The sequence below is a fragment of the Delphinapterus leucas genome, chromosome 11 (genome assembly GCF_059928025.1).
Source record: "Delphinapterus leucas isolate spDelLeu-1000000601 "Yukka" chromosome 11, BTC_Dleu_Yukka2, whole genome shotgun sequence".
Taxonomy (NCBI): Eukaryota; Metazoa; Chordata; class Mammalia; order Artiodactyla; family Monodontidae; genus Delphinapterus; species Delphinapterus leucas.
The window spans coordinates 5,105,594-5,130,827 of record NC_143139.1 but is presented as its reverse complement, the minus strand read 5'-3'; the positions used below and the strand labels follow the sequence as shown (position 1 = coordinate 5,130,827).

Sequence of the window (25,234 nt, the reverse complement as noted above, 5' to 3'; positions counted from 1 at the left end):
ACGTGGAAATCTCCTCTCCAGAGCACGCGGCTCCACATACCTGCTCAGGCGAGGGTGGACGATAATTAATTAAGAACCCCCCCTACCCCCGACTTCTTTTCACTCTCCGGGCTTTGCACGGAGAAGGAAGTACAGATGGTCCCATCCCACATCTAATCTCATCACATCCTCAGAGCAACCTGATTATCACGAGGGGTTGTTAGCCTCACATTACTGATAAAGAACTCTAAAGTAGGCATTGTTCTAGAGAAGTAAATTTGTCAGGCAAGTTTTCAAAAAACATAAGATGAATATAAAGCTAAGTTTTCAAATTGTCTGATTAATCTGGGGTAGACGCCCTCTGAAGTACTGCGATTTGGCAAGGGAAGACGTGTATGAAAGTTGAAAAAGCAGCATGCAAAATGCATAATGTAAAAATGTATATTCCATACATTGTGTGCCTTGTGTTATATAAAGTATAGAAAGAAAAGTTCAACAAAATCTCAGCAGACGAGGATGTACAGAGGATATTTAGTACTGCAGGCAGCCTAGATTTTACAGAGGAGGAAACTGAGGTTGGAGACATGGGACATTACAGTTATTTGCAAATGCTGTTAACTGGTTACCTAGATGGGGGCAGGGCAAGGGATTTTGTAGTCACTTCTCTGTTGTTTGACTTGGGTACAGTAAGGATGTAATAATTTTTAGTGATTTAAAACAAAATAAAGATTTAATAAAAATGACTTTGTACCCTGTCTGTTTCCAAAATGGACTTGAGGCACTTTGCAATCAAAGCACAAATATACAGGGAAGATTTTTTAAATGAATTTAATGACAGAGGAAGACAAATACAATATGATTTCACTTACATGTGGAATCCAAAAAACAAGTGAACAAACAAAAGGAAAGAGAAATGTCTGTTTAGGCCTTCTGCCCATGTTTGGATTGGGTTGTTTGTTTGATTGATATTGAGCTGCATGAGCTGCTTGTATATTTTGGAGATTAATCATTTGGCAGTTGTTTCATTTGCAAATATTTTCTCCCATTCTGAGGGTTGTATTTTTGTCTTTTTTATGGTTTCCTTTGCTGTGCAAAAACTTCTAAGTTTCATTACGTCCCATTTGTTTATTTTTGTTTTTATTTCCATTTCTCTAGAAGGCGGGTCAAAAAGGATCTTGCTGTGGTTTATGTCAAGAGTGTTCTGCCTATGTTTGCCTGTAGGAGTTTTATAGTGTTTGGCCTTTACATTTAGGTCTTTAATCCATTTTGAGTTTATTTTTGTGTATGGTGTTAGGGAGTGTTCTAATTTCCTTCTTTTACATGTAGCTGTCCAGTTTTCCCAGCACCACTTATTGAAGAGGCTGTCTTTTCTCCATTGTATATTCTTGCCTCCTTTATCAAAAATAAGGTGACCATGTGTGTGTGAGTTTATCTCTGGGCTTTTTATCCTGTTCCATTGATCTATAATTCTGTTTTTGTGCCAGTACCATACTGTCTTGATTACTGTAGCTTTGTAGTATGGTCTGAAGTCCGGGAGCCTGAATCTTCCAGCTCCATTTTTCTTTCTCAAGATTGCTTTGGCTATTCGGGGTCCGTTGTGTTTCCACACAAATTGTGAAATTTTTTGTTCTAGTTCTGTGAAAAATGCCATTGATAGTTTGGTAGAGATTGCATTGAATCTGTAGGTTGCTTTGGGTAGTATAGTCATTTTCACAATGTTGATTCTTCCAATCCAAGTAATGGTATATCTCTCCATCTGTTTGTATCATCTTTAATTTCTTTCATCAGTGTCTTATAGTTTTCTGCATACAGGCCTTTTGTCTCCTCAGGTAGGTTTATTCCTAGGTATTTTATTCTTTTTGTTGCAATGGTAAATGGGAGTGTTTCCTTAATTTCTCTTTCAGATTTTTCATCATTCATGTATAGGAATGCAAGAGATTTCTGTGCATTAATTTTGCATCCTGTTATTTTACCAAATTTATTGTTTAGCTCTAGTAGTTTTCTGGTAGCATCTTTAGGATTCTCTATGTATAGTATCATGTCATCTGCAAACAGTGACAGTTTTACTCCTTCTTTTCCGATTTGGATTTATTTCTTTTTCATCTCTGATTGCTCTGGCTAAAACTTCCAAAACTATGTTGAATAATAGTGGTGAGAGTGGGCAGCCTTGTCTTGTTCCTGATCTTAGTGGAAATGGTTTCAGTTTTCCACCATTGAGAACGATGTTGGCTGTGGGTTTGTCATATATGGCCTTTATTATATTGAGGTAAGTTCCCTCTATGCCTTTCTGGAGAGTTTAGCATAAATGGGTGTTGAATTTTGTTGAAAGCTTTTTCTGCATCTATTGAGATTGTCATATGGTTTTTATCCTTCAATTTGTTAACATGGTAAAAGCAGGAAAACTAAATAGTTGAATGACAGCAGCATCACCTGGAAGAATATACAGTCTGGTCCATGGAGGACAGACATTCAAATAAAATTTTTTTAAGGAGCCAAGTTGATTTTCAGTCTTCAAGGACAAGTAGGAATTAGCAATGGAAAGAAGGCAAATAAGAACCATCTGAAGGCCTGGAGCCACGGGTACTAGCACCCAGTGTGGTGTGGCAGGGGGTCAAAGGTGAACGTGGGCAGCATGGGACAAGGTTGAAGAAGCGGACAGGGGCCAGCCTGATTCGAAATAGCTTGTGAACTAAACAGGCTAAGGGGTATGTGTGTGGATTTTAAGCAGAGGGGTGTTCGGGCTCAGATTTTATTTTAGGAAACTCCCTCTGGCTAGAGTGGCTTGATGGGTAGGCCCGAGTAGGTTACCAGTCAAGGCAAGGACGCCAGTTAGTAGTCAGAGTAAAGGCAGCAAGTGGAAGGAGAGAGCAGTTTTGAGAAACGCAGGAAATGGACTAGAGCTTGCTGAACGGATGTGAAGGGTGCAAGTGCCTGAGGCACCTCAGCTGCCTGACGGTGATGCTATTTACTAACAGAAAATATAGGAGGGAAAACGCCTGGGGAGGGGGAGACGTATTGATTCAGTGATGACTTACGTCAAATGATCAAGTGGTCTGTGTCAAGAGCAAGGTCTGGGCTTAAAGATCCTGACTTGGCAGTCACCGTCACACTGGTGACCACTGGAACTTGAAGTTGCCCAAACTTTGAAAGAAAAAAGGACCAGGGGGGAAAAGAATGGAATCTCACAGAATATGGTATGGTAGTGAGAGCTGTGGGTGTAGGTGACACAAAAGATTAGCAAGCCACAAACAATGAAGATAGGCAGGAAGGCAGGGAGAAAAGTACAAAAGAATGGTGTCATACGGGCCCAGAAATAAAATGTACTAAGCAGGGTATAATGAATAGGGTCTACAAGATAAGGTGAGAAAGTGTACCCTGGGTTTGGCAACAGAAAGGTCATGAGTGCTTTCTGCAAGGCCAGTTTTGACACACATTAAGGTAATTTTCAGTGGAAAGTACTAATATCAATAGCATAGAGAAAACAGGTTCATCAAGCTGGTCCAGATGACTAATTAATGATATTAGTACTAACACAGGGTAGGCTCTTAATAAATGTTTATTGTTAAACAGCCGCATACAGAGTACCTCAATACCGTGTCCCTGGGAAACAGGTTTCCAAGAGGGGGTGGGGCGGGGTAGGTTAGGGGGTGTAAGACAGTAGAAAATACACACTCGATAAGAAAAAATATATATTAATAGCAGTAGGATCATAATTCCTACATAAAATCATCACTTTAATCATAATTCTAAATACTTATCTTCACATTAACATAGATATTTCATTAACCAAGAAGAACTGAGCTAAGTATTATGTATTTTTTAATGGTTAACATGATTCAAAATATTTTTATTAAAAATTGAAATTTGGTTTGGGTTGAAGCTCTCACCATAAATAAGTATCACTATTTTTACTCACAGTGAATTAGGATCTAAGCTTCCTAAAGGGCTGTACTATCTAATACAATAGGGGTGACAAGTACTTGACAGCCACCCTCTAAAGCACGGGCTTAATGTAAAGTGACGACTTTAAGAAACAGCTCTTCCCCTTTATATTTACAACAAAAGGGCTAACATTTTTTTGCAAAGCACTCATTTTATCATGAAATGTAGACAGAGACAGGTGGATGCATTAGCATCAAGGAAAAGTGCATATCACAACTTTTTCACTTTTATTAAAGGTTTTGACAATGAGGGCTCCATAAAATGTCACAAAATTCTATTTGCTATCTAACCATCTACTTCGAAGTAGGAGACATACGCTATAGTATAGCAACTGTTTTGGGTTTTTTTGTTTTTTTTTTTCTTTTGTGGTATGCGGGCCTCTCACTGTTGGGGCCTCTCCTGTTGCGGAGCACAGGCTCCGGACACGCAGGCTCAGCGGCCATGGCTCACGGGCCCAGCTGCTCCGCAGCATGTGGGATCTTCGCGGACCGGGGCACGAACCTGTGTCCCCTGCATCGGCAGGCGGACTCTCAACCACTGCGCCACCAGGGAAGCCCAGCAACTGTTTTAATATGGAAAATTATTCTGAATTCTCAATATAAAAACATTTGGCTAAAATATGAAACATCATTGCAACAAAACTGACAATGCAGGTTAAGTTATAAGATTTCAGAAATGTCTCCTGGGAGAAATGGGAATTTTCCTTTTGCCAGATAAACTCTGCACAGTTAAATTTCAGGTGCCATAAACTAGACAAAGCCAGAAAGAAGCATCGGGCATGTTACTAGGAAAGAACAACATGTAACGGGGACATCCTCCATGTCAAACTGACAGCCACGTAATGACAGTGACTTATCATATACATATAAGGGAAAGAGAATATGCTCTTCAGAAGGGGATGACATTCCAAGGTAATTCTTATAAACAAACCTCTTACTGAAGTCTCAGATAGCTTTCCAGAGAACAATCACAAAACAGGTAGAGATCATTTATACAACTTTAAAGGATTCATTTATGTTACAATACCCTCCTCAAATATAAACACAAATATAAACATGCTTATAAAAGTGAGATCTTCTTGATCAAACGTTTTCTTGCCACTACACTCAGCTACTAGCAGCATTTGGATGCAAAGGTTTAACTCGTGCTAATCGGGACAAGCCAAGGCGGAGACTCTGAGTTGGAGACTTCACAGACACTCTTGCCAGTGGGCTACGGCTGCTGCTTCCAGACACCGCTGCAAAAAGACAGATCACCTGATGCTGAGAACGTCAGAAATCTCGTAACAAAGGTCAGTTTATAAAACAGAAGAGGCCAAAAAAAGGAGTTAAGCGTTATTCTGCTATGCAGGTTCCATCAAGTTACATATGAGATCAAAAGAATGGGAAGTACTAAAGAGCAGAAAATATATAGCATTGCATATTTTCAAACATCCTCAGAGGCCAAGGTAATGACACCAAAACTTTAAATGTGAAAGTTAAATAGGAAAGTTGGGAGCAAAGAACACTGATTGTAAAGACATAAAAAAATGAATGGAATTGTAATGTCTAAAGTAGTAGCAAAATCTAACGCATTTTTACAAAATTCTGCAACTTTTACAAGTACTCCTTACAGAATCTATTTTTTCAAATATCACATAACTTTTAATATGACAAACACCATTTTTCTTTATTTATACTAGTTTCATTTATGCTACCACTCTAATACAGCAATCATTTCCAACGAGTATTAAATTTCAGAATTTATCCACATGTATGTTCGTAGCTGGTCATGATTTTAACTGTAAAAAGTACAAGTGTGTGTGTACTTTTTTCATACAAAGGTTTTATGAACATTTCCATGTTTCCAGCCATCTGATTTATCATTCTTCGTTGCACATACGTGCCACATATTAATCAAATTCCTACAACAAACTTCTGGGTTGTTTCTAGTTTTTCACTTTTCTATAAATGGCTATAAAGAAATCACTTACTACTGACCACTTACTACTTTTCCTTCTTTTGAATTCTTTTTAAGGATAAATTCCCAAGATTAGTTCCTAAGTCAAAAGATCGATTTATTTTTATGGCTCCTGTCACGCTGTCTTGTAAAGGGATTATAAATTTATAATAAATAATTATAACTGCTACCCCACAACCCAGAGTGCACTGGTTGCTACAGCTTTATTATTTTCTAGTTTGAGAGGTATAAAACAGTATTTTATTATTTTAATTTACATTTCCGTGATTACCAGCGAGGCTGCAATTCTTTGCACATTGGTTTCTAGTTGTACTTCTTGGGGGCAGTGGTGTGTTATGTCCTTGGCTCATTTTCCCATTGGAATCTTGCTGGTCTTCTCACATTCGTATTAGACAGGAGGCTAGCTGGCAACCTGAGGGTCAAATCCTGCTCTCAGATATACTGTTTGGTCCACATGGTGTTTTAAAAAGTCTACTTTTAAGAACTAGGAGATTTCACACTAAAACCTGTACTTCTGGCTTCTCTTGAAAAACTCAGACGTGGAAATCCGAGGCCCATAATCCTGCATGTTAACAACCAGGTGGAGCAAAGGAACGGCGGCTTCCTTCCAGAGGGCTCGCGCTCTCGAGGGCAGCAACGCCCACTCACTCACGCTTCCTCCCCAGGCCCAATTCCCTCACCTCTGTCACCTGCCGGCCCTTCCCCACAATGAATTAATAAGCACTTCGTGTTTTATGACATGACTCTTTACCCATCAATCCATTATTTCTTTTTTATCTTTTTGCTTATGCTACCTTCAAATTTCTACAGTCATTATATCAATACTTTTAAAGTTCTTTTGTTGCGGAATCCCTAATTATTCTCATAAGGATTACACTAAGGATTATCCTTGAACTGACAGAGCTTCATTATTTCAATAACTAATCTTCCGGGACTTTCCTGGTGGCACAGTGGTTTAGAATCCGCCTGCCAATGCAGGAGACACGGGTTCGAGCCCTGGTGTGGGAAGATCCCACATGCCGCGGAGCGGCTAAGCCCGTGTGCCACAACTACTGAGCCTGCGCTCTAGAACCTGTGAGCCACAACTACTGAGCCCACATGCTGCAACTACTGAAGCCCACGTGCCTAGAGCCCACACTCTGCAACAAGAGAAGCCACCACGATGAGAAGCCTGCGCACCGCAACGAAGAGTAGCCCCCGCTCGCCGCAACTAGAGAAAGCCCGTGCGCAGCAACAAAGACCCAACACGGCCAAAAAATTTTTTTTAAATAAAATAAAAATAAATTTTAAAAAATAATATGAGCAAGTGCTCATACGTAACATTTACAACTAAGAAAAAACAAATCTACTCGTGGTAATTTTCCAAGCCCTTGCCCTTGAGCAGTAAATAAATATACCGTACCTGGTGGGACCCACTTAGGTCTCTTGCTTTCAGCTGGAGGACTTCGTATTTGTAACAGCTTCCTAGTAGCCTCTGAAGAAGGAGAAACCTTTTTCGGTGAGGGCCAAGATTCTGACTTGACAGCAGCAGGAGCAGAATCTACTGAAGTCACTTATTTGAAAAATATACATAGAAGAGGGGTCACAGAGGAAGATAAAGTCTAGCATGTATGTGTGAAAATTGTCAAGTTACATAAGCTTATAAGAATTAAAGAAGCGGAATCATAAATTTGAAAAACTCATTAATCAACATTTATTGAGAGTCTAAGAATAGCCATCTTTTATGAGCATTACATGCTAGGAAGTATGGTAAGCATATCATATACATTACCTCTAACCCTTAGAGCAACTCCGATACAGAACTGACTATCCATACTGTCAGTTAAGGAAACAGAGAGGTTAAACAATCTGCCTGTAGTTTGAGAGCTAGTAAGTGTCTGAGTCCAGAGTCCACACTTATAATCATCACACAATAGTGTCTCATCGGAATATGTCAGTGAGACATTTTATCAGGCTCTAGGAATTCACGGTCCAATCACTAGACTCTAGTAGAAAGGGCGGAAAAGCACAGAGGTGCGTACAGTGCAACGTGGTGAGAGAGACGACAGACTCTAGAGGTGGTCACGGGGCAGGGAACCTACATCTAGAAGCATCTTGCCGAGGTCAGTGTAAAAGCAGACCACCTAGACGGCTCTATGGTAACCCAGGTGAGAGGGGATCAGGGCCTGAACTAAGGGGGAGAAAGGAGGGAAAACAGCAGAGCGGATGGCTTTTAGTAATCAGAAGGGGGAGGCGTGCTGGAGATGAGGGAATAATCATGATTGGCAAGTTCCTGTCAGGAACACACCATCTGATGGCACCATTTACCCAGAGAATGAACACAGAATGGGAGTGGGTTTGGATCTTTTGTTGGTTTGTTTTTGATGGAGGGAGGAGAAGCAGAATACAAATTCACTTTCAGATAATGTTTGCTTCGAGATACCTAAGTGGCATCTACGTGCATGTGCATATGAACATTTTCACTATACACTCTTCTTAACGTTAACATCTACATTCTCTAGGTCAGCCCCATCCCACAGACTTTTCTGCCGTGATGGGAACGTCCTGTATTTCGTGCTGTCCGATACGGTAGCCACAAGCCACATACAGTGAGTGAGCACTTGAAATGTGGTTAGCAAAACCAAGGAACTGACTTTTAAATTTTATCTAATTTTAATTAATTTAAATATGATAGAGCTACTTTGGCTAGTGGCTACCATATTGGACACCATAGCTCTTGCAATTTTCTCTATTCAGGGACAAATTATAACACCTGCCAGGTCAGAGACGCTTAGAGGTTATCAGTACATTATTAGTGGGACTAGAAATATAATCCACCTTTCCAAATTCTTAATCTCCTTATTTAGCTGTTACACTTTACTTCTAATATTACACAGGAAATTTTCTCGGGAAGCAACTTGCTCCAGGGTATATGGAAGGCTTTAAGCGGCAAACTCCAACCTGGAAACTGAAATTTTATCGTTAGTTTTTAGAATGTTTTGGTGAGCAAGCATAAACAAACATCTGAAGAAAATATGAAATATATTCACGTTAGGTTTTTTCCCTATTGTCAATGACTTTTTCATATCAGTTTGTGGTAGGCGGTCCCTTAAAGAGACCTGTCTCCTAATTCCCAGAATGTGTGCACATGTTACCTTACACAGCAAAGGGACTTAGCAGGTGTGACTAAATTAAGGATCTGGAGATGGGGAGATTATCCTGAATTATCCGATGGCCCCAGTGTACTCACAAGGGTGCTTATAAGTGCAAGTGAGAAGTAGGAGAACGAGAGAGTTATGTGATGGCTCTGAAGGGAGAAGTGGACCACCCGTCAGAGAGCAGGCGGCCTCTAGAAGCTAGAAAAGGCAGGAAAGGGGGTTCTTCTCCCCTTGAACTTCCACAGAGGAACAGAGCTCTGCCAGCAGCTTGATTTTAGCCGAGTGAGGAAAATTTTGAACCTATGACCTGAAGAACGGTAAAGTAATAAATTTGTGTTGATTTAAAACACTAAATTTGTGATAAATTTTTACAGCAGCAATTGGAAACTAATACACAGCTTTATCTCTAAAAACCCCTACATTTAAAATCTAATTTCTGGAAACCAGATGAATTTGCTAATTGCAAAAAAACACCAATTAAAACCTGGCTAATTGAGAATACAGTGGTGGGAGGAATACGACTCAATCAGTACTTAGTTCTCATTTCTTAGTTAAGTACTCAGCACCAGTACTCAGCACCATGCTATTTAAGGTGAGAGCAACGCCCACCCTTAATGAATGGGTCTGAATAATGGAAAGTTTGGTTTCAAACAGTACATATATTAAACAACCAAGACATAAAAATATCTATCAATAAGTAAAACAAAGCAGGTTAAAGGAAGTTATATTTTACAATAATCTAATGTATATTATGAACTCAAAAATATCCTAACTTCTTTTACACAAGAAACAAATATTCCACATTCAAGTCTTCACAAATTCCACAAGTTTTATTGTAAAACTGGTTTCTCCTAACTGAATTCATTCTGAAGAAACCACAGGGCCCTAAACACATGACAAAAGCGCTCTCAACTCAAAGACTGAGTCACGTGCAACAGCAGAAAATGAGAATCACGCCAACTTCCCCGTTTAATCGTGTGGAGAAAATGTGGTCTAACGGACAGATTTACGCTCTGAATGGACAAGCCTGGGTGCAAATTCTAGCCCCTCGCTTATCAGCTATAAGAATTCAACAAACAGTCTAACCTCTCGGAGCCTCAGTTTTGTCGCTGTGAAATGCAGGTGACGGGAGCCACTCAGAGGGAGGCCCAGCATGAAGGGGGCAAACAGTCCGTGTTGGAAGGGTTGGGGGGGGGTCAGTGCCCCTATCTGCCCTTCTGCCTTCCCCACCCCAGCCTGCTCTCCTCCACCAATCTTAACAAGAAACGAACGCTGGCGAAAGGTTAAGGAGACTAAAGGCAAAGGTGAGAGAAGCACGGCAAGTAAGCAAGCATATGTGAAGTGACATATGGGGGACTGCTCTTACCCACATCATGCCGTTTGGATTTGGCTTTCTTCTCTTTCTTCTCAGCTGGAGATTTCCCTTTCACTTCTTTCTTTTTAATTTCTTTAATTTTACTCTTTCTCACAGGGAAACTTTCATCTTCACTGTCGCTAAAATCGGAGTCGTCCTCAGAACCGTCGCCTGGAACGGAAGATCACACACCTCACCTCTACAAAGTTCTAAAAGTGAGGCTTCTACGACCTCCCTGGCGGTCCCGTGGTTAGGACTCCACGCTTCCGCTGCAGGCTGGGGAACTAAGATCTAAGATCCCGTATGGCGCTCGGTGTGGCAAAAAAAAAAAAAAATGGTGAGGCTTCTAGTGCCTCAACTTGATCTTCTGCACCAGATTCTTGGGCCCCTTTGTGCTGTGCTGTGTCCAGGGGCAAAACAATGCACGGTGCCTGCGTCCGCATCCTGGCCCCTCCACTGACGCGTCGTGTGACCTGAGACAGGTCCCTAACCTCACCGTGCCTCAGTTTCCTATGTATAAAATAGGGAGAACCCTAAAACCTGCACCACAGGGCTGTTGCGCAGATTGAGTTAATATAGGTAGAGAATAACACCTGGCATATAGCGAACAGAAGAGCATTGCTTGCTATTGCTATTATCATTAATCTCCCATCAGTAATCCTTACTTCTGATTTTACCAGTTTAACTCAGCAACTTTTGAGAAGAATGGTTGGGTATAACATTAGCTGCTCTTCCACAACGATAGCCTTGATGGTAATAATAACCGTATGCCTCTCCTTAATCACACCAACTTCAACATGAACAGAAACCCACTGGGAATTGAGAAGAGACTGACCGCACCATAACCATCTTAACTGACAATCCTGTGTACGATTTCACCTGGGACACACCTCTGATTTCCCACAAACTCCTTTCTATTCTGCATGGGATGATACAAGCCAGTGATGGAATGTGTTAAGTAGCTACAGCTTCTGGAAAAAAGCATAGAGAATACTCGAGAGTTAAGCAATGATTCTTCTATTTTTGGGGTGAAGAGAGGATCAGAAAATCATGTCCTATAAATACTAAACTCTGAAAATTAAGTGTAAATAAGGATTAGCCCTATATTCATAAAAAACCTTTTTACACTTTTTTATACATTAGAAATGCAGTACATGCTTACTGTAGAAAATGCCAACCATACCAAAAAAGTATTAAGGAAGAAGAAAGCCCACGCCCAAATCTCCTCACTCAGAGATAACCACTGTCATACCCACCATATATAATATCTACCTGACTATCTATATGGAATAATATATTTTATGTAAAAAAAAATATATATGAAAAATTTCAAACATACTCTACAGTAGATAATCATCAATATTTTGCAACATTTGTTTCATCTATCTATCTTCTCTTCCCTTTCCTTCTCAGAGTATATAAAAATAAACCCAAGGTACTGCATTATTACATTTCTATATACTTCAGAATGCATCTCTAAAAAACACGGACTTATAAAAAACACGTCATTATCATATCTAATGATATCAACAATAGCTTCTTGGAATCATCTTCTATCCAGCCTGTATTAATCACTTTTAATATAGAGCAACATCCCATCCCTTTTTCCCCCATGCCTTTGACATGTTGAAGCAACCAGGTCAGTTGTCCTGTGGAATGTCCTACATTCTGGATTGGTCTGTTTTCTTCCTCATGGTGTCATTTCACTTACTCCTGCGTTTCCTGTGAGCTGGGATTTTCTCAAGGCTCAATGAGAATCAAGCTCACATTATTATTATTATTACTTTTTGGGGCAAGAATACACATCATAGGTGATGCTCTGTTCTCCATATTATGTCAGTCATATCAGAAAGCACAGAATGTATGGCTGCCCCACTCCTGGTTGGTTCAGCTGACGCCGGCCTGAATTCTCCATTGTAAAGATCCTCGTCAGCCTTCTATTGATGATCTTTGTCTAAATCGACAATGTCATTACAATCTTCAAATTGTGATGTCCTTATTCTATCATTCTTCCCACACAAATAAAATTTTAAAAACAGATAATCAACCCATGTATTCACATAATAGTTACCGTGTTATACAGAATTCACCATATAAGGCCAGCAGATCACATGAAGGCCGCTATATATAGTACCTTGCAAAATCAAATAATTATTTCTGGATTCCCAAGAGGATCTAGGTTCAGGGAGGGCAAGCAGTGGAGAAGTTTCTCCAAAATTTCAGACTATAGAATCTAGGAGGATACAGTTTCCTATAACCCCAACAGTCACGGTATCTCATGTGTTCTTTCTTGGCTTGAGAGGGTAACTGTAGGAGAGGGCTATCATGCTATTTAAATAAATTGGAGGTGGGGAAATGGAGCTCCCAGAATCCCAAGTCATTAGCATCTCATACTGGGAAATCTGGAAGGCCCAGACACTCAGGTTATAGATTTGGGGTATCTTTAGATGTCCTTAAGAAAAGCCTTGATTCTCTCCACTTTCACTTTTCTTTCCCCACTGAAGGTCACAGAAGTTCCTTTCTCTTCTCATCTAGGGTGAGCCAGTGCAGGAGGAAAACTCTGAAATGTCACTTAAAGAAGGGACCCTGTCCCAGATAACTCAGGTTGTCTGAAATGAATCCAGCAGCACATTCAAGTATGATAAACAACCAGCTCTGAGGGGATGGCAGAGTGAGTCATTCCTGGCTCAGGGCAGATGGAAATAAACTGGTAGTATTGCTCCCTGAAGTACACTGAGTGTATCGGGGAACATGTCTGTCCTTCCATTTAAGGTAAAGCAGGCTGGAGACCCTTCACGATCTGGCGCCAGGCGGCCTCTCCAGCCTCCACCACATTCTCCCTTCCCTGCAAACCTCACTTAACTCCGTGTGTGTGTGTGTGTGTGTGTGTGTGTGTGTGTGTTTCTATGTCTTTTTCTCTTGTTTCTTCCAGCTTTACTGAGATATAACTGACATGCAGCACTGTGTAAGTTTAAGGTGTATAACATAACGATTTGACTTACGTACATCGTGAAGTGACTATCACAAGAAGTTTGGTGAACCTCCATCATCTCACAGACAGAAGATTAAAGAAATCGAAAAAACTGTTTTTCTCGTGATGAGAACTCTTCGGATTTACTCTCGTAACTTTCATACGTAACACACAGCTGTGTGCATCATCTTCGTCCTATTGTACGCTACATCCCTAGTGCCTATTTATCTAATAGCTGCACGTGTGTACTTACTGACTGCCTCCATCCCATTCCCCCTCCCCCAACACCTGCCTCTGTAACCACAAACCTGATCTCTTTTTCCATGAATTTGTTTGTTTGTGAAGTATAATTGACCTAAAACACTGTGCTAGCTCCTGGTACACAACACAGTGATTCGATATTTCTATAAATTTCAAAATGATCACCTCGATAAGCTAGTTACCATCTGTCACTACACAAAGATATTACATAATTATTGAGTATATTCCCCACACTGTACATTCCATGACTCATTTAATTTGCAACTGGAAGTCTGTCCCTCTTAATCTCCCTCAACTATTTCTTTCCTCTCCTCACCCTCCTCCCCTCAGGCAACCACCTGTTTGTTCTCTGTATCTGTAACTGTTTCTGTTTTCTTGTCTGATCATTTGTTTTGTTTTTTAGATTCCACATATAAGTGAAATCATACAGTTTTTGTCTTTCTCTGTCTGGTTTATTTCACTTAGCACAATGCCCTCTAGGTCCACCCATGTTGCTGCAAATGGCATGTTTTCTATGGCTGAGTAATAGTCACTGTGTGTGTGTGTGTGGACACACGCATATACCACATCCTCTTTATCCCTTCATCTACTGACGGGCACTTAGGTTGCTGTCTCATCTTGGCTATTGTGAATAATGCTGCAGTGCACATGCGGGTGCAGATATCTTTTCTAATTAGTGCTTTTGTTTTCTTTGGATAAATACTCAGGAGTGGAACTCCTGGATCCTGAGGTGGTCCTAGTTTTAGTTTTTTGAGGAACCTCCAGCGCCACTGACCTCTTGTATGTGCACTTGCCTGTTCTCTTGTTTATGTCCTTCTATCAGTCAGAAGTGCTATTTCACCCCTAAATGCTACTCATTTTTCAAGGCACAGCTTAAAGGTCACCTCTAGATAAAGCTTTCCCCCCAAATGCCATAGCTGAATTGAACTGTCCTGTGCATTACTCAAGTTTGCACACACCAAACGTTTAGCAGTGCTTTGCATACGTGCATGGTCTCCAAGAACTTTCTACTGACTCTCCACAGGGTTAATTTTGAGTTAGGACATAACCTACCAGTTGCAAAGTCTGGTTCGGAGTCATCGGCACCGTCGCCGTCGCTGTTTTCCAAAAGAATCTTCCTCTGCTGGACCACGGCTTGGGATGCCGCTTTTCTTCTCCGCTGAGAACCCTGGGAATCATCCTCCTCAGTGATCTTATCCAGATCTTCAGGATAAAAAAAATCAACGAAACTTTTTGTGCCAGGTAACATTTAAAGGACTGTGGAGTAGACGTCTATTACACCTGCTCTTGTTATTTGCCCAGCTTTGTCCTTCCTGTGCTTCTAGTAACAGACCACACAGCCCAATCTGGGTCAATCATAAAACATCAGTCTCCTGGCAACAGTCTGAGTTAAGCAAAAGTCCAAGGCCCACACTGAAAGAGTCTTTCCCCAAGAATTTTCAAACTGGAGCTGGGAAGATAGAGCCCCTTTCTTCAGTGTTCAACTGATGTCAACTAGAAGCCATGGGTAGTCGTGACCCTCCACCAGGGAAGAAACTGGGTCTGCAGTTAAAAGAGAGGAAAACTAAAACAGAAAGAAACAAAGGAGAAGGGGTGAAGAGAACCTTCACAAATGTGAAGACCTTGGTTCTAGTTACAGTTTCAGGAATTTAAATAAGAGTTAGAAAATGTCAATGGAAAAAATATTATTAATATCAAAAACTTACCTAAATAATCACTGGCTACACTGCAATTGGAGATATGAGGAGACTTACTCATTGCTTCTGTTTCACTATTGCCATGTTTGTCAATGTCTAAATATAAGGAAGAAGAAAGCACCCTAATCAACCAATGTCTAGAAATAGGAAAATAAGCGCTAAAATCTAATACCATTTAGATACAGATAAGTGATCCAGACCAGGGGTTCCCAACCCCTGGGCCGTGGACTGGTGCCGGCCCGCAGCCTGTTAGGAACTGGGCCGCACAGCAGGAGGGGAGCGGCGAGTGAGCGAAGCTGCATCTGTATTTACAGCCGCTCCCTATCCCTGCCCATCGCTCGCATTACGGCCTGAACCATTCTCCCCCCTCCCCCCCGTGGAAAAACTGCTTTCCACAAAACCGGTCCCTGGCACCAAAAAGGTTGGGGACCGCTGATCCAGGCTCAAACCAGCACAGTGACTTCACTTGGCGAGGCTAACATATAGTTAGAAGTTTTGGCTCTGAAATCACACAAACTTTAATCAGACTTAAGTTCAAATTCAGGCTCTTAAATCGGCAATATACCAGGGGAAAGCTGCTTATCCTCTACAAAACCTAATTTCCTCATCTATAATGTGGAGATAAAAACAGTCTGGGGGGCTTCCCTGGTGGCGCAGTGGTTGAGAATCCGCCTGCCAATGCAGGGGACACGGGTTCGAGCCCTGGTCTGGGAAGATCCCATGCCGTGGAGCAACGAAGCCCGTCTGCCACGACTACTGAGCCTGTGCTCTAGAGTCCAAGAGCCACAACTACTGAGCCCGTGTGCCTAGAGCCCGTGCTCCACAACGAGAGAAGCCACCGCAGTGAGAAGCCCGTGCACCGCAAGGAAGAGCAGCCCCCGCTCGCCGCAACTAGAAAGCCCATGCACAGCAACGAAGACCCAACGCAGCCAAAAAAAACCCCAAACCAAAAAAAAACAGTGTGGGGATTAAATGAGGCTACTGTGGGGAATTAAATGTTGACTGAATGTGGAAATTGCTTATTGTGGTGCCCAGCACAAAGGAAACAGTGGACAAATATTAACTATCATTTTTGCGTAGGCAGATCTGTGCTCTTACTAATGTAAAGACTCTTCAATCATTATCACAACTTTAAAACGATCTAGAGTATTTTAAGAGAACTTTAAGTCATGATGATTGGTACTATTACTCTCGGAGAAGTGGTACTTCCAAGGAAACCTTGCTATACAATGCCACGATCTCTTACAGGAAAGAGGTTTTCATTTTCTCAGTTTTAGATACACGACAATTCTCTTTTTCAGTTTCTTTGACTCCTGATTACTAAAAGGGCCCCCTAATCAACACTATCTCACTTATTTTCAAACAGGAGGCACTACTGACTTAAACATCTATACCCCTAAATAAGCAAATGGGCTAAAACTATCCTCCAAGATAAAAGAAGTTAGGCCAAAGCAGTTTAATCCAAAAAGGAACTGAGCAATTTGAATGTCTTTTCCGGGAATAATGATTTCTGCTTCTCCAGAATATCAATGTTGCCATCTGCTGACCAATTGCCAGAAAAATCCACGGAGGACAATCCACAGATAAAGCCAGCAGTCATAAATCTATCAGGTCTACTGAGCTTGCTAATCAAATTAGTACCTTTAGCCTCTGTCAATAATAAAAATGACCACCATTAGATTGTGTTTAACTAATCTGAATTTGGAGAGAAAGAAGGTGGGTTGCTCGGATGTTTAGGCCAATTTACTTGATCATGAAATTAAATTCTCACTGCATATAAAGATGAGCTTTGGACATGCAGGGTCATAGCCCACGTCCTCCAGTTGGATCTGAGTGTTAGGCAGAGAGGCGTTTATGTGTGGATGAGATTTATGCAACTGAACAAACAACTGAATCCAACGGCACCCTCTGCAAATTGCTCCTTTTTTAGTCCAAAGTTTTAAAACTACATTCTTCCCTCTGTAAAGGCTCATCCAACGAAATGATGGCAAAAGCAATAAGAAGGTTTTAAAGACAATTATCGAAAATAAAGTTACTTTTATCTTGAGACTCCTCCACATCAATGGTGGCGGCTGGAAGTTCCTTCACTGATAAAGCCAGTGCGACTTCTAGGTCTCTCTGGTAGAGCTTATCATCTAAAGGCATTCTAAAATAGACACACAAATAATAATGAGTTTGTAAACTATCAATCTCAACTAAAATCTGAGATTTTCCTCAGTGACTAAGAGTTTCTTTCCAACCTCAGAAAGATGTTCTTCAACAATAATCATGATCACAATTGCTCCTTAACAAGTTAAGCCTCCTGAAATGTTAAGTGTCATGTTGGTCCCAGCAGAACAGATTTGAAATAGGAGCATCACGTGACAATGTCCCTTTCGTTGTGATGTCTCTTCCTCACCACCAGCTCCGTCCCGGTGGGAAGCACCTGCCCAACTGAGAACGGACGTGGCTCAAACATCACTTCCACTTAGAAAGGTTCCTTGACCTCATCCACACCTCTTTAGACAGCTGTTAATAGCTCTTTTATTAAACTGAAATTACTTTTTTTTTTTTTAACATCTGTTCCGCCCAATCTGGACTTTGATAAATATTTCAGCAAGTACTTACTCCGTGAGGCATTGCACTAGACAGGATATTAAAAGTGCCCTCAAAAAAGTCTGCAGTTAATGAGGAGGTAGGAAAACAAGTCCCATAATAATTACCCGATATAAAAAGACTATCACGTCTCCTGTTCAAGGCGGTCAAGAGTGCTATAGTGCTTGAGAGGAAGAGAAAGCAAAGAAAGGTGTGAAAACGTGTGAAGGTAAGAAAAGGCTACGTAAAGGAGGTAATACTGAATGCACCTTGAAGGATTTATTTTTTAAAATAACAATTTTATTGAGATATAAGTCGCACAGTATAAAATCCACCCTTTTGAAGCATACAATTCAGCAGTTTTTAGTATATTCAGAGAGCTGTGAAACCATCACCACTATGTAATTTCAGAACACTTTCATCAACCCAAAAAGAAACCTCATATCCACCAGCAGTCAGTCCCCGTTTCCCCCTCCCCAGCATCTGGCAACCACTAATCTACTTTCTGTTTCTATGGACTTGTCTATTCCGGACATTTCGTATTACTGGAACCATATAATATGTGGCCTTTTGTGCCAGCTTCTTTGGCTCCCTACAATGTTTTCAAGGTTCATCCATGTTGTAGCATATATCAGTACTTCATTTCTTTTTTTTAACATGTTTATTGGAGTATAATTGCTTTACAATGGTGTGTTCGTTGTTGCTTTATAACAAAGTGAATCAGCTATACGTATACATATCTCCCCATATCTCTTCCCTCTTGCGTCTCCCTCCCACCCTCCCTATCCCACCCCTCTAGGTGGTCACAAAGCACCGAGCTGATCTCCCTGTGCTATGCGGCTGCTTCCCACTAGCTATCCACTTTCCACTTGGTGGTATATATAAGTCCATGCCACTCTCTCACTTCGTCCCAGCTTCCCCTGCCCCCTCCCTGTGCTTCATTTCTGTTTATTGCTGAATACTACTCCACTGTATGGATATATCACATTTCACTTATCCAGTCATTAGTTGATAAACATTTGGATTACTTCCATTTTTTGGCTATTATGAATAATGCTCCTATAAATATTCACGTACAGGTTTTTGTGTGGGCATAGATTTTTATTTCTCTTGGGTATATACCTGGGCTGGGTCATATAATAACTGTTTATTTCAAGGAGCTGCTACTCTGTTGTCCAATGTGGCTGCACCATTTCGTATTCACAGCAGCAATGTGTGAGGTTTCCGTTTCTCCACATCCTCCTCAACACTTGCTGTTGTCTGTCCTTCTGCCCTCTGGGCGTGACATGTTATCTTATCGTGGTTTTGATTTGTATTTCCCTGATGGCGAGGGATGTTGAGCATCTTTTCATGTGCTATCGGCCATTTGCATATATTCTTTAAAGAAGTGTCTATTCAAATCCTTTGCCCATTTTTAACTTGGTTCATTATTCTTTTTATTGTTGGACTGTAAGAGTTCCCTATATATTCCAGATACAAGTCCCTAATGGGTTCTATGATTTGCAAATATTTTCTCCCATCCATTGGTTGTTTTGTTAACTATATTTTAAAGGTAGTACAAGAAGCTCAAAAACAAAAAAGAAAAAAGTAAGGAGAAGGACATGGGCTAAGTCTCTCTACGTTAATTAACTTCCCTCACATTTATTGTAGGAGTAAAGCATCACACGTCCCACGTTCCATTTGTCAGTATCCCTCCTCTGCCCATCTCCTCACCATAGTGCAAGTTTGGGGCCTCTTGGGGCTTCCTTCCCTCATTTTACCCTCTCTCTTGGTACTGACTAATGGAACTCCAGGGTGGGTCTAGAAACCACAGGTCCTGCCCACTGCTGGACAAAACTCAGTAAGATAAAGAGAAAATATTTTTTATCTCTAGAAAAATACATAGTTTAATTTTTTTCTTCCAGTTTTACTGAGATATAATTGACGCCCAGCACTGCATAAGTTAAAGGTGTACAACACAGTGATTCACAGTGATCTGACTTACGTGCATCATGAAATGACGTCCACAAGAAGTTTAGGGAACATCCATCATCTCATACATTATAGATACGTGGTTTTAAATTTTATAAAACTGTCCTTACAAATGTAATTTTTAACAAAGTAGTCTTGTAAAACCTGAGGACTTCAGAGACAGGCACTAGGTCTTGTAAATGCAAGTCATACCTTCTAAACTTGGTAATTATGATTGTCTTAATACTTAAATGGATATTTCCTCATACATTGGTGAACTTAAAGAAGTTCGGAAAGTCAGAAGGGGATTAATGGTACATCCCTGTTCTCCTACATGCACTAAATAAAATAAGACCCATGATACTGCTCAAATTCTAATTTAGACCAAGTATTGGAATTTATCTCTCCTTTAAATTAGCACACCTAATGTCATATGTACTGTATGTCTTACCTCTCACCTTTTTTTAGGGGTTTTCTCTTGTAGTGGGATGTCTTTTTCCTGGAGATTCTTCAGTTTAGGTTCTGGTTTTTCTAGTTTTAACTCCTTTTGTGTAGTCCTGGATTTTTTGTTTAACGGTGCGGTTGCAGGAACAAAATCATCTATTCAAGTGTGAATTAAAAATAAAAGAATATGTGAAATTGCTTTTCCTTAGGAAGAAATAAATAAAATTACCTTCTTGGTAGCTGAGATTCATTACCATGTGTGTTCAAGTTTTAAAGATAAGCAAACTGGGGCTTCCCTGGTGGCACAGTGGTTGAGAATCCACCTGTCAATGCAGGGGACTCGGGTTCGAGCCCTGGTCCAGGAAGATCCCACATGCCGCGGAGCAACTAAGCCTGTGCACCACGACTACTGAGCCTGCACGCTAGAGCCCGCGTGCCACAACTACTGAAGCCCGCACGCCTAGAGCCCGTGCTCCGCAACAAGAGAAGCCACTGCAATAAGAAGCCTGTGCACGGCAACGAAGAGTAGCCCTAGCTCACTGCAACTAGAGAAAGCCTGTGCACAGCAACAAAGATCCAGCACAGCCAAAAATAAATTAATTTATTAAAAAAAGAAAAACAAGCAAAGATAAGCAAATTGTTTGCTTTCCACAGTTTAAAAAATACTGTTGGTATACTGTTTGTCTTTATTCTCCCTCAAGCTTCTCAACTTTGTTTTAGTGGCCTTGAGTTTTTAAAATATCAATCTATCAAAAACTAATCCCCCAAAAAGCTGCAAAGGCAACTAAGCTAGTATGTGCGAGTGGCAGAGAAAAGAACAATTAATTAAAAATCTGTAAAACCATTAGAAAAATTATTAAAATCCCCTTTATAATTTTATCATATTGACAAGTGGAAGAAAATGATTTTTGGCAAAGGGATGCTCTTTTCCAGCCCATTCTGTTCTCCCAGAGTCTTCTGTCCTACCAGTCCTCAGAAGTGAGGTGTTCTTCTATTGACACTCAAGCTAAGACTGCTGCTCTAACGTTCTAACTCATACATGACACACGTATGCATACCTTCATGTGCGTGTAGTCTGAATCACGCACTTTCGCATTTATTAATACCTGTCGTCTCTTTTATGCTTCCCCAGGTAGGAATATAATAATTTGTGACTTGCCCCCCACCCCCACGCCACAGTCTCCAGAATACAACCAGCAATTTATAACAATTTAGTGACAGATTGATGACAATAATTAAAAAGCTAGAAGTTATACCCTATGCTCTTTTCTCCCAAGTATTAGACACATGTAAGACTGGGCTCAAGATGAAAAACAGATTCCTTCAAACTGAGGAATTACTAAATGTCTGACCTGCAGAAAACTCCAGTGGCCTAAGAAAGAAACACAAAACTTACCTTTAAGTATAATGTAATCTAACAAGGTTTCCTCAAACTTTTTGACCAAAGTTCTCTTAATAGCAGAGACAAGCAAATATATATATATATATATATATAACACAATAGGGTAAAGTTTATGCCTGATCTTTTTTCAATGTCTTGTTTTATTGTACAATTAATGGGGATTTCACATTATATTCTGTAACACATTTGTATCTCAGAAAGACAGTGTGTTCTTCTTAGAGTAAGGGATAAAAGGGTACAAATCCCACGTGAGAAACATGGACCTCACAGAGTTTAGATCTAAAAAGCCATTTTACCTGCCCTATTTGGTTATGATTTATGCCAATAATTCTTGTCAGTGTAATTATCAACATAGGTATCCTAAGTGCTTAGAATATTATTTTTCCAGGCCAACCTCATATGCAATTGGTACTAACCATATTGTAGCCATACACACGCACACACACGCACACACACACACACACACACACACATATATCCTATAGATTGTGAGGAAATAAATTTCCAAATCTTTAAAGAAGACATAAGAAGCTCTACTTACCATCACTGTCAGAGTCCTCAAACTGGGAGTAATTCACTGGCTTCTTGTGCCTGTGAACAAAGCAGAAATTTTCATTTACACAAATGTCACCTCCATTCTTTAAGGTCATTAATAGTCTTGAGTAAATTAAAATATGTTTGGATTCCCTTAAGAATATATAAATTAAGGCCCTGAACCAAGATGGCGGAGTAGAAGGACGTGCGCTCACTCCCTCTTGAGAGAACACCAGAACCACAACTAACTGCTGAACAATCATTGACAGGAAGACACTGGAACTCACCAAAAAATATACCCCGCATCCAAAGACAAAGGAGACGCCGCAATGAGATGGTAGGAGGGGCGCAATCACAATAAAATCAAATCCCATAACTGCTGGGTGGGTGACTCACAGACTGGAGGACACTTACACCACAGAAGTCCATCCACTGGAGTGAACGTTCTGAGCCCCACGTCAGGCTTCCCAACCTGGGGGTCCGCCAATGGGAGGAGGAATTCCCAGAGAATCAGACTTTGAAGGCTAGCGGGATTTGATTGCAGGACTCTGACAGGACAGGGGGAAACAGAGACTCCACTCCTGGAAGGCACACAGAAAGTAGTATGTGCATCGGGAGCCAGGGGAAGGAGCAGTGACCCCAGGGGAGACTGAACCAGACCTACTTGCTAGTGTTGGAGGGTCTCCTGCAGAGGCAGGGATGGGGGCTGTGTCTCACCTCTTGGAAAAGGACACTGGCATCAGAAGTTCTGGGGAGTACTCCTTGGCGTGAGCCCTCCCAGAGTCTGCCATTAGCCCCAACAAAGAGCCTGGGTAGGCTCCAGTGCTGGGTTGCCTCAGGCCAAACAACCAACAGGGAGGGAACCCAGCCCCACCCATCAGCAGGCAAGTGGATTAAAGTTTTACTGAGCTCTGCCCACCAGAGCAACAACCAGCTCTACCCACCACCAGTCCCTCCCATCAAGCCTCTTAGATAGCCTCATCTACCAGAGGGCAGAGAGAAGAAGAAAGAACTACAATCCTGCAGCCTGTGGAACAAAAACCACAGTCACAGAAAGACAGACAAGATGAAAAGGCAGAGGGCTATGTACCAGATGAAGGAACAAGATAAAACCCCAGAAAAACAACTAAATGAAGTGGAGATAGGCAACCTTCCAGAAAAAGAATTCATAATAATGATAGTGAAGATGATCCAGGACCTCGGAAAAACAATGGAGGCAAAGATTGAGAAGATGCAAGAAACGTTTAACAAAGACCTAGAAGAATTAAAGAACAAACAAACAGAGATGAACAATACAATAACTGAAATGAAAACTACACTAGAAGGAATCAATAGCAGAATAACTGAGACAGAAGAACGGATAAGTGACCTGGAAGACAGAATGGTGGAATTCACTGCTGCGGAAAAGAATAAAGAAAAAAGAATGAAGACAAATGAACACAGCCTAAGAGACCTCTGGGACAACATTAAATGCAACAACATTCGCATTATAGGGGTCCCAGAAGGAGAAGAGAAAGAGAAAGGACCTGAGAAAATCTTTGAAGAGATTATAGTCGAAAACTTCCCTAACATGAGAAAGGAAATAGCCACCCAAGTCCAGGAAGCACAGAGAGTCCCAGAGAGGATAAACCCAAGGAGAAACACGCTGAGACACATAGTTATCAAATTGGCAATAATTAAAGAAAAAGAAAAATTATTGAAAGCAGCAAGGGAAAAATGACAAATAACATACAAGGGAACTCCCACAAGGTTAACAGCTGATTCCTCAGCAGAAACTCTACCAGCCAGAAGGGAGTGGCATGATAAACTTAAAATGATGAAAGGGAAGAACCTACAACCAAGATTATTCTACCCGGCAAGGATCTCATTCAGATTCGATGGAGAAATCAAAAGCTTTCCAGACAAGCAAAAGCTAAGAGAATTCAGCACCATCAAACCAGCTCTACAACAAGCTGGAGCAGCAATACTAATATCAGATAAAATAGACTTTAAAATAAAGAATGTTACAAGAGACTAGGAAGGACACTACATCATGATCAAGGGATCAATCCAAGAAGATTTAACAATTATAAATATATATGCACCCAACACAGGAGCACCTCAATACATAAGGCAACTGCTAACAGCTCTAAAAGAGGAAATTGACGGTAACACAATAATAGTGGGAGACTTTAACACCTCACTTACACCAGTGGACAGATCATCCAAAATGAAAATAAATAAGGAAACAGAAGCTTTAAATGACACAACAGACCAGATAGATGTAATTGATATTTATAGGACATTCCATCCAAACACAGCAGATTACACTTTCTTCTCAAGTGCGCACGGAACATTCTCCAGGATAAATCACATCTTGGGTCACAAATCAAGCCTCAGTAAATTTAAGAAAACTGAAATCATATCAAGCATCTTTTCTGACCATAACGCTATGAGTTTAGAAATGAATTACAGTGAAAAAAACGTAAAAAACACAAACATATGGAGGCTAAACAATACATTACTAAATAACCAAGAGATCACTGAAGAAATCAAAGAGGAAATCAAAAAATACCTAGAGACAAATGACAATGAAAACACGACGATCCAAAACCTATGGGATGCGGCAAAACCAGTTCTAGGAGGGAAGTTTATAGCTATACAAGCCTACTTCAAGAAACAAGAAAAATCTCAAATAAACAATCTAACCTTACACCTAAAGGAACTAGAGAAAGAAGAACAAACAAAACCCAAAGTTACTGGAAGGAAAGAAATCATAAAGATCAGAGCAGAAATAAATGAAATAGAAACAAAGAAAACAATAGCAAAGATCAATAAAACTAAAAGCTGGTTCTTTGAGAAGATAAACAAAACTGATAAACCATTACCAGACTCATCAAGAAAAAGAGGGAGAGGACTCAAATCAGTAAAATTAGAAATGAAAGAGGAGAAGTTACAACAGACAGCGCAGACATACAAAGCATCCTAAGAGACTATTGCAAGCAACTCTATGCCAATAAAATGGACAACCTGGAAGAAACGGACAAATTC

The 25,234-nt window shown here is 40.7% G+C and overlaps 1 protein-coding gene across 6 annotated transcripts in view; it reads right to left on the bottom strand.

The window, feature by feature from the left end:
• Positions 1–46: 46 nt before the first annotated feature.
• The window catches only part of RAD51AP1 (RAD51 associated protein 1), a 30,964-nt gene continuing 5,776 nt past the window's right edge, over positions 47–25,234 (bottom strand). The window contains exons 2-10 of one of the 6 annotated variants that reach the window (XR_016394851.1): positions 22,212–22,261; positions 20,283–20,424; positions 17,337–17,446; positions 15,310–15,396; positions 14,657–14,806; positions 10,384–10,542; positions 7,283–7,354; positions 6,138–6,292; positions 5,072–5,158 (exon numbers count right to left, since the gene is read on the bottom strand). Coding sequence is in view for 4 of the 6 variants with exons in the window: in XM_022577349.3 (XP_022433057.2) it covers positions 5,028–5,158; positions 7,283–7,432; positions 10,384–10,542; positions 14,657–14,806; positions 15,310–15,396; positions 17,337–17,446; positions 20,283–20,424; positions 22,212–22,261 (979 nt within the window). In the remaining 2 variants the exon portion in view is untranslated. Of the gene's footprint in view, positions 5,159–6,137; positions 6,293–7,282; positions 7,433–10,383; positions 10,543–14,656; positions 14,807–15,309; positions 15,397–17,336; positions 17,447–20,275; positions 20,425–22,211; positions 22,262–25,234 lie in introns of those variants that run through there. The other 5 variants (XR_016394850.1, XM_089920161.1, XM_022577349.3 and 2 more) reach the window with 5 other exon arrangements.